The sequence below is a fragment of the Psammomys obesus genome, unplaced genomic scaffold (assembly GCF_907164565.1).
Source record: "Psammomys obesus unplaced genomic scaffold, mPsaObe1.curated_primary_1811, whole genome shotgun sequence".
NCBI lineage: Eukaryota > Metazoa > Chordata > Mammalia > Rodentia > Muridae > Psammomys > Psammomys obesus.
Window position 1 is genome coordinate 13,078,180 of NW_026596256.1, and position 9,329 is coordinate 13,087,508.

At 39.1% G+C, this 9,329-nt stretch overlaps 1 protein-coding gene across 1 annotated transcript in view; it reads right to left on the bottom strand.

The window, feature by feature from the left end:
- Positions 1 to 3,310: 3,310 nt before the first annotated feature.
- The window catches only part of LOC129668774 (vomeronasal type-2 receptor 1-like), a 33,096-nt gene continuing 27,077 nt past the window's right edge, over positions 3,311 to 9,329 (bottom strand). Inside the window, exons 5-6 of the mRNA XM_055596864.1 lie at positions 5,665 to 5,788; positions 3,311 to 4,293 (exon numbers count right to left, since the gene is read on the bottom strand). Coding sequence (XP_055452839.1) covers positions 3,311 to 4,293; positions 5,665 to 5,788 — 1,107 coding nt within the window. The remainder of the gene's footprint in view (positions 4,294 to 5,664; positions 5,789 to 9,329) is intronic.

A 9,329-nucleotide genomic window follows, 5' to 3' on the forward strand; every position in this document is an offset into this window, starting at 1 on the left:
TAAGGCAAAGGACACTGTCAATAGAACAAAACAGTAGTCTACAGATTGAGAAAAAAAAATTCATCTATCCTACATCCGACAAAGAAAAACTCAATAAATTAAACACCAACAAATAAAATAATCTATTTAAAAATGGAGTACAGAGCTAAACAGAGAACTCTCAATAGAGGTACCTCGAATGGGCCAAGAAGCACTTAAAGAAACACTCATCATCATTAGTCGTCACGAAAACGCAAATCAAAATGACTCTGAGAGTTCATCTCACACCTGGCAGAATAGCTAAGATAAAAAATTCAAGTGACTTTAATTATTTTTATTAATTACAGTTTATTCACTTTGTATCCCCTCGTACCTCCCTCCCTCCTCCCCTCCTAATCCCTCCCTCCTTCTTCCCCATCCATCTCCCTCCCCCAGTCCACTGATAAGGGGGATCCTCCTCCCTTTCCCTCTGATCCTAGTCTATCAGATCTCATCAGGAGTGGCTGCATTGTCTTCCTCTGTGTCCTGGTAAGGCTACTCCCCCCTCAGGGGGAGGTAAAAATAATTAAATTAAAAAAAATCTAAAGTATTAGGGCACCACCAGGAGCCCAACAAAGCTAATTGATCTGAACAAGGTGCTGCAGAGACTGATGTACCAATCAAGAACCATGCATGGAGGAGATTTAGACACACTGCTCAAACGTAGCTGATTGGTAGCCAAGTCTCCATGTAGGTCTTCCTGAGTAAGGAGGCAGGGACTCCTCATGACCTCCATTGCCTGATTTTTAATCACTTGCCCCTGGAGTATGGCCTTGCCAGACCACAATGGAAGAGGATCCAGGTAGTACTGATGAAACTTGATAAGCAAGGAACAGATGGCAGGGGAAGAGAACTCCCCCTTTCAGTGGACTAGGAGAAGGGGATAGGGGAAAGAGGGAGAAAGGGTGGGACTGGAAGGATTTGAGGGAGGGGACTACAATTGGGATATATAATGAATAAATTGTGAAAAATAAAATAAAATAAAAAGAAAGAAAAAATGTCTATCACACACAGACACAAAACTCAAGTGTCAATACATGCTACTTAGGATGTGGAGAAAGGGGAATACCTCTCCATTGCTTGTGGGGGTGAAAATTTGTACAACTACTTTGACAGTCAATTGGGTGCTTTCTCAAAAGATTAGGAATTGCTCTACCTCAAGACCCAGCTATACCACTCTTTGGCATATACCCAAAAGATGCCCCACCATACAACAAGGTCACTTGCTCAATTATGTTCATAGTAGCTCTATTTGTAATAGAGCTAAAATAGCCAAAATCTGGAAACAAACTAGATGGCCCTCAACTGAAGAATGGATAGAGAACTGTGGGTACATTTACACAATGGAAAACCACTCAGCTATTAAAAACAAGAAAATCATAAATATTGCAGACAAATGGATGGAAAAAAGATCATCCTGAATGAGGTAACCCAGACCCAGAAAGACACACATGGTATATGCTCACTTATAAGCAGATTTTAGCCATATAGTACATGATACACATACTACAATTCACAGACCCAAAGAAGATAAGTAACAAGGAGGCTCCAAGGGAGAATGCTTAAATCTCACTCAGAAGGGAAATAGAATAGGTAGTAGAATTGGTTGAAGAGAGGGAACACAGAGAGAAAGGAAGATGGGGCTCAGACCTGGCGAGAGCTGGGGTGGAAGGACAGAAGGCCAGCAGAGAGAAGAGAAACATGGTTGGGGGCATCTCTATGACAGCTGGAGGTCTAAGACAGGGGAGGCTTCTGGGAGGATATGGGGGTTACTCTAGCTGAGACTCCTAATAACAGGGGTCATGGAGACTGAAGAGGACACATTCTAATTAGACAGGATTCCTAGTGGAGGGATGGGGACATCATCCTATCTTATTTTTAACCTCAAGATTGAGCACTGATAATGCTCCAGCTGTATGCCTGACTGAAATGTGAAGTGTCCAGAGTTTTACTTACTTATCATTCTATACTTTCAAAGACTCATACTCCCTTTCCCAAAGTATATTCACATGAATGAAATATCAAATAAGTAAATGGAATTAAGAAATGACCAAAGAAATAAATTTCTCTGCTTTTCATACTATAGTACAAAATTTCATCCACTCTGTAGTGCAGAACACTGGAAAGAAGTGGGAGATGGATGAGTTAATAGATGTTTGTCCAGGAAATACCGGTGTACATTCTGCCTCCAACAAATATGATGACTTTTGAGGCTTGCTGCCCTTGATAGAAACTTATTTAAACTGTAGGAAGCACATTCCTTTTATCTGATCTGGGGCGATCACTGTAAGAATCAGTAAGTGAGTTCTCAGCTTACTCTGCTAAAGTTCTCATTGACATCCCACTTTCTGTCCTGATGCCTGGATGAACATGTCCAGTTTGGTTGATTTTGATTCACAGGCATTACTGAGCTCTCTCAAAGACAAAACACTTTCTGTTCCTCTTGGAATTCTCAACTCAAATATTCACTTATACTTTTGGTTTGTCAGAATTTCTACAAATAGTGTGTTTTTTGCCTGTTTAATCCATCTATCTATCTATCTATCTATCTATCTATCTATCTATCTATCTATCTATCATTGATCTATCTCCTTATCATCTACCTTTATCTATCTGTCTTTGTATCATCTATCCTTCTAACTATATATCATCTATCTATATCTACATGTCCTTTATCTATAAGAATAGGAGTTTGAAAATATTTTATAACATTTCCTCAGTGGGATCAAATTCTACGTAACTCTGCATAATGACAGGAGGAATATCACTAACTTTCTTCCCAAATTGTTCTGGATAAGTGTTCGCTTTCTTTGAAATTAAAGTCTTTATTACACTTAACTGGAATCTTAATCCTTTTCGTTTTTGTTGCTTAGAGGACTATTTTCAGAGTGATACTTTATCACTTATTGTCCTCTAGGAAATTCCGGGGCAGGCAACATCCCTTACAGAAGCTTTTCTAATACTATTATGAGTTAAAGAAGAAAATAAGGTTTGTTAATATGTTTCTGGGTCTCTTTTCTTATCATTTCAGAGAAGTTGTATCTGTCTTAGTCTCAACTCTAAAATTCCAAAGAAATGTTACAAAAAATCATTTTTAATTTCAATCATGTCACACTATAATCTTGCCAAATGGTATTTTATAGATTAGTATGTTGTTCACTATGCTAAGACTACATTATGAAAGGCCAAATCTCCAACACTACCCCAGAGCAGCAGTAGCTGCCTCAGAAGCAAAAGGGAAGGTTCAGCCGGGTCATCATCCAGCTTTGTATGTCCCGTGGAGCTCATGGCTCTACTCATCCAGAACAGTAGACACTGTGGTGTTGTTGAGCTCACTGCTCACAGAGGCAGAGGTCAGCTGGATGCTCCTGTCTACAGTGGGCACTCTTCCACCCACAGTTTCATCAGTGTTCCTCTTTGGCCTCAGCAAGATGATGAAGCACTTGGGAAGAAATATACAGCCCAACAAGCCATAGCTGGATGCCAAAATGGCAAAGATTTCCACAGCCACTTTGAATTTGCCTTTGGTGCTCAGGTAAGCTGGGACAAAAGAGATCCAGACAATGAAAAAGACCAGCATCCCAAAAGTGATGCATTTCCCTTCATAATAGTTATCTGGCAGCTGGCGAGCCACAAAGGTTGTAAGAAAACACAGCAAAGCCAGGAGAACATCAAACCCAAATATGGAGCACAGAAACTCTATAGAACCTTCATTGCATTCAAAGATGATCTTTACATTTTGAATTTCAATGTTCTTGAACATCCTCGGAGGCTCCAACACCAAGTAAGCGGCACATACACCAACCTGCCCTACAACACAGACCAGCACGATGAGTTTTTGAATAATGGGGTGCATGGATATGAGCTTTGTTTTGGATACAGAGATCCTGTAGGCAAAAAAGAGTGAGATAGTCTTCCCAAGAATGGAAGACAGACAAAGGCAAAAGCCCAGAGCCAGAGTGACCTGGCGGGCCATGCAGGACCAGTGTTGTGGCTTGCCTATGAACAGCATGGAAGACAGCACCGTGATGACCAGAGACATCTGAATGAGGAAGCTCAGCTCCCGGTCATTGGCATTCACCAGTGGAGTGTGCCTATAGATCACATACACCACGGTGACCGCCAAGACCACAAGTGCCCCAAAGATGGAGAGGATGACGAGGGTGAACCCCAGGGCCTCCTCACAAGCCAGGAATTCCACGTCCTTTGGCACACACTTGCTCTTCTGTGCATTGGACCAGTCATCTTCACCACATGGCTCACATTCCCTTTGACCTATTGAGAGAGAACAGAGAATTGGCGTCAAGAGAACCCAGTTGTCACTTTTAACTGTGAACAGTCCAGGGCACCTAACGACCTGAACAAGGTTTACTGGAAACCCTTTATAAAATATAGATAATATCTTAAATTTAGTCGTGGTAGAAATGGCCTTGGTGCCTACAGATGCTGTGGCAGATTGAGAGTTGTCTTTAATTTGAGGAACTGAGCATTTCTTTTCAACCGCAGCCTTTCTTGAATTGGATTGTTAGTGATGTGCTCCTTTTTTTCTCCTCCAACTCTTGATTGAGGAAAGAGGTCTATGTTTTTATCAACCCCAAAACAGCCCAGGAATGAGAAGTCCATCTACTTAGATGAACCAATCACAAGGATTGGGATTCAGCTGGTTTAACCCCTTGTGTTTTCAGTCTCTCCTCTAATAGTCTCTTGTTCAGGAGAATCATGTATGTGAACATTCAAATATTCCCAACTCTAGATGCTCACTTGAATGAGTGATGTAAGGAGAACAGGGAGAAAAACAAAGCCACCATCCCTGGTCATGAGGCTAAGAAGGCCTAAGTCTGGATGGAGCCTCTAAAAGGAAGCATTGGTGAACAAGAAAATGGTAGTTGAGGTGAGGTTATAGCAGATGATAGAATGAATCTACTCAGTGTTAATTTAAAGATTCAGCTAAGCACTGGCGTTCACTTTCAGTCACTCTGACTCCTGGTCTGGACATCTCTGGATGGATTTCTGGGTGGAGCCTGGCGGACCTTTAATCCAGGGAGTGGTGCAGGTTACAGGGTGTTTGTCTTCTGTCACAGACCATTTTATTCTTTTTACATGATTACTCTTGAGGGCCATGTGACAAAATACAAGTGTATTTTCATTCTGTCTTACACATAAAAGAATATAAGGAAACCTGCTCCAACATATTTCACAAAACCAAGTCTGCCCAAGTCACCTCCAGAGAGCAGCAACTACGTGAAGTGACAGCATTTCATGCTGCTGCAGTCGTACAATGAGTTTGCTTTCAGTGCAAAGAACCTTATGACAATTGGATAACTTTTCTCCCAGTACAGGTAGTGCTTCATCTAGTCTCAAAAAAAGGCAATTTGAAGATTTTATAAATTTATTCATATTTCACATTTTTTTGTATTTTTTTGGGGTGTTTCCTTACAAATTTCACGGTGATAGGTCTTTTCTTACATCAGAAGTGAAAACTAGTATTTTCTTTTATTCACACTGCACTTTTTAAAATTTTACATATTTAATGAATTTTGTTATAGGCTGCTCATATGTTTTCATAAAGATTTATAAGAATCTCTCTGATACCTCTTGGTTAATCCAATTTGCATTAACTACCAATGAGAAAATGGCCATTTCTACCTGGTTTCTCTGACACATATCCATCAGCACATGGGATGCAATCAAAGCAGCATATGGGTTGCCCCTGGCGAATCCCTTTCCGAGTCCCTGGAGGACATAATTTTGTGCAGACTGATTCTGGAAGCTAACAGAGACAAAGACAGTGGATATAGGAAAGCTTTGAAACTTTTTCATTTGTGTAATAAACAAAATTCACATTTGTATTTTCAGGCAGACATGTGTCCTATTTAAAAAGAAAAGTCCAAAATACTGAGGAAAGATAGCATGGCAATTTTGAGAGCCTAGACAGAATTTCTGAACACCAGTGTAGTGATTGACTATGGAAATACTGACCTAACTCTAATGACAGTTCTTTTTTTTTATCTTGGTGATCCAGACCAAACTAATACCATAAGATGTTATGGATGGGACAGTTTGTTAAGTTTGTTTCTGGTGTGATGAGACCTGTGACCTTAATAATCATCTTCAGCTCCAGAATGATAATTCTTTTCAGCAAAGGCACCCAAAAGTATTATGTGTTATAGGTAGACATCTATCATAAGTGGCTGACAGAAAGGGAGGAAAATGTTCTCTTCCGTGAAAACTCTGAAGGTAAAAAGATAATGTAGAAAAGTCATAACTTGGAATGTTTTCTTGCTGACTACATTTAGAAATTTCAGTAGTAACCTCTTTGTATTTTTATATTCTACATTGATATGCACCTTGAAATCCAGAATAAATCCTGCAGTTATATTTTAATCTGGGGAGATAATTACTTAATGGACAGATAAAATTAGGTTTTCTGGGCCAGGCATAGTGACAGCTCGAGTTACACAGTAAGATCTTAGGTTAAAAAACAAGAACAAAGAAACAAACAGAGCAAAAATTAAAACAAATCCTAGAAAAGTTAAGTCTACAAAACCATAAACCATTTAAAGATATAAAACACATTTTTTACCCCATTGGTAATTTTTAAATATGTTTAAATTACATGTAAAAAACTTCACTATATTAATATAACGCCAATTTTGTTCTCACCTGGACTCCATATCTTAGTCCACGAGCCCAGCAGAAGACTCCTTGCTCTACCAGAGACCATGACTGTACTAGCAAACCCGGGAACCTGAGGTATCTGGAACCCCAGAAGCCACACCAATATCTAGAACCCTAGAAATCATGCCAGGTCCCAGAACCCCAGAGGGAAAGGGGACCCCAAACCCCAAATCCCAGAGGTCACACAGAACACCAAAACCCAAGTGAAGACATAATCTTCGACCTGAAGAATCTACGTTCTCCAGTACAATACACCTCTTAAGCCAGAAAACCACTGAAGAAACAGAAAGTGAGGGGAAAATATCCAAAAGACATCCATCCAACAAAGAGAAAGTCAGAAACCCAAACCTAACCCTATACCATCCCCAAACTCAGATGACTGGAGGTCACCAAAAAACAAAATAAAAAACAGAGTCTACCTATTCTACTGCAGCAAGCCCTGGGTATTCCAACATAGATGAAGCACAAGAAAAAGACCTTAAATCCAGTCTTATGACGATGATACAGACCCTTAAAGAGGAAATGAATAAATCTCTTAAAGAAACCAAGGAAGACTCGGAGAGGGGCATGGGAAGAGATGAGAAAGGGAGGGTGGAATTGGGAGGGAATGATGGAGGGAGCAACAGCTTGGATACAAAGTGAACAAGCTGTAATCAATATAAAAAATAAAAATTTCATTAAAAAATAAATCAAGGAAAACACAATCAGGTGAAGAAAAGGAATAAATATGTTTAAGACCTGAAAACGGAAATAGAAGCAATAAGGAAAACATAAAGTAAAGGAATCCTGGAGATGGAACATCTAGGTAAGTAAACAGGAACTACTGACATAAGCATTATGAACAGAATACAAGAGATGAAAGAGAGAATCTCAGGCATAAAAGATACTCTAGAACAAATTGATAAAGCAGCAAAAGGAAATGTTAACTCTAAAAAGTTCCTGACAGAAATTACCCAGGATATATTTGGTGTAATATGAAAAGACCAAATCCAAGAATAATAGGAATAGAATGAAAATATTTCTAATTCAAAGGCCCAGAAAATATTTTCAACAAAATCATAAAACAAAATGAAGAACCAACCTAATGAAGAAGATGCCTATAAAGGTACAAAAAGCTTCTATAACACCAAATAGATTGTCCCCCTGCCACATAATAATCAAAGCACTAAATTGCACAGAACAAAGAAAGAATATTAAAAGCTGCAAAGAAAAAAGCCAAGTAATATATATGAGCAGAGCTATTAGAATTATACCTGATTTCTCAATTGGGACACTAAGAGTCAGAAGGGCCTGGAAAGATGTCTTGCAGACTCTAAAAGACCACAGATACCAGCCCAGACTACTATACCTGGCAAAACTTTCAATCACTATAGATAGGGAAAACATGATATTTCATAACAAAGTCGAAATTAAACAGTATCTGTCTACAAATTAAGCCCTATATAAGATGCTAGAAGGAAAACTCCAACAACAAAAAAGGTTAACTACATCTATGAAAACACAGGAAATAAATAATCTTACACTAGCAAAATCAAAAGAAGAAAAACATACACACATGCACACACACGCGCGCGCGCACACACACACACACACACACCATACCACCCCACCTCACCCCACACCACACATACACACTATCACCACCACCACCAACAAAATAATAGGAATGAATAATCAGTGGTCATTAATATCTCTCAATATCAATGGACTCAGTTCCCCAGTAAAAAGACACAGGCTGATGGATGGATGTGAAAACAGGATCCATCCTTCAGCTGCATAGAAGAAACACACCTCAATATCAAAGATATTATTTTAGTGTAAGGGGTTGGAAAGATATTTTCTAAGCAAATGGATCCAAGGAGCAGGCTGGTGTAGTGAATCTAATAGCTAACAAAAATTTACTTCAACAAAAATTAATCAAAAGAAATGGGAAGGACACTTTACATTCATCAAAGGAAAAGTCTACTTGAGGTAGGTATCTCAATTCTGAACTTCTATTCCCCAAACACAAAAGTATATGCCTTATTCTCAGCACCTCACAGAGCATTCTCCAGATCTGACCATATACTGGTCATCAAGTAAGTCACAACAGATACAAGAAAATTGAAATAATCACCTGTATCTGACCAGACCATCATGGATTAAAGCTGGATTTCAACAATAGAAAGAGGGGAAAGCCTACAAACTCACAGAAATTGAACAACTTTCTACTGAGTGATGACTGGGTCAAGGCAGAAATAACGAAATTAAAGAGTTCCTAGAATCCAATGAAAATTAAGGCACAACAAACCCAAACATAGGGGACACAATGAAAGCAGTGCTATTATGAAAGTTCATAGCACTAAGTGCCTTCAAAAAGAAATTAGAAAGATCCCATGCGAGTAACTTAACAGCACGTCTGAAAGCTCTAGAACAAAAAGAAGTAAACATGCCCAAGAGGAGTAAATGGCAGAAAATAATCAGAGGGCTGAAATAAATAAAATAGAAACAAAGGAAACAATACAAAGAATCCATGAAACAAAGAGTTTGTTCTTTGAGACAGTCACCAAAATAGATAAACCTTTTATCCAAACTAACTAAAATTCTCACACACACACACACACACACACACACACACACACACACACACACAC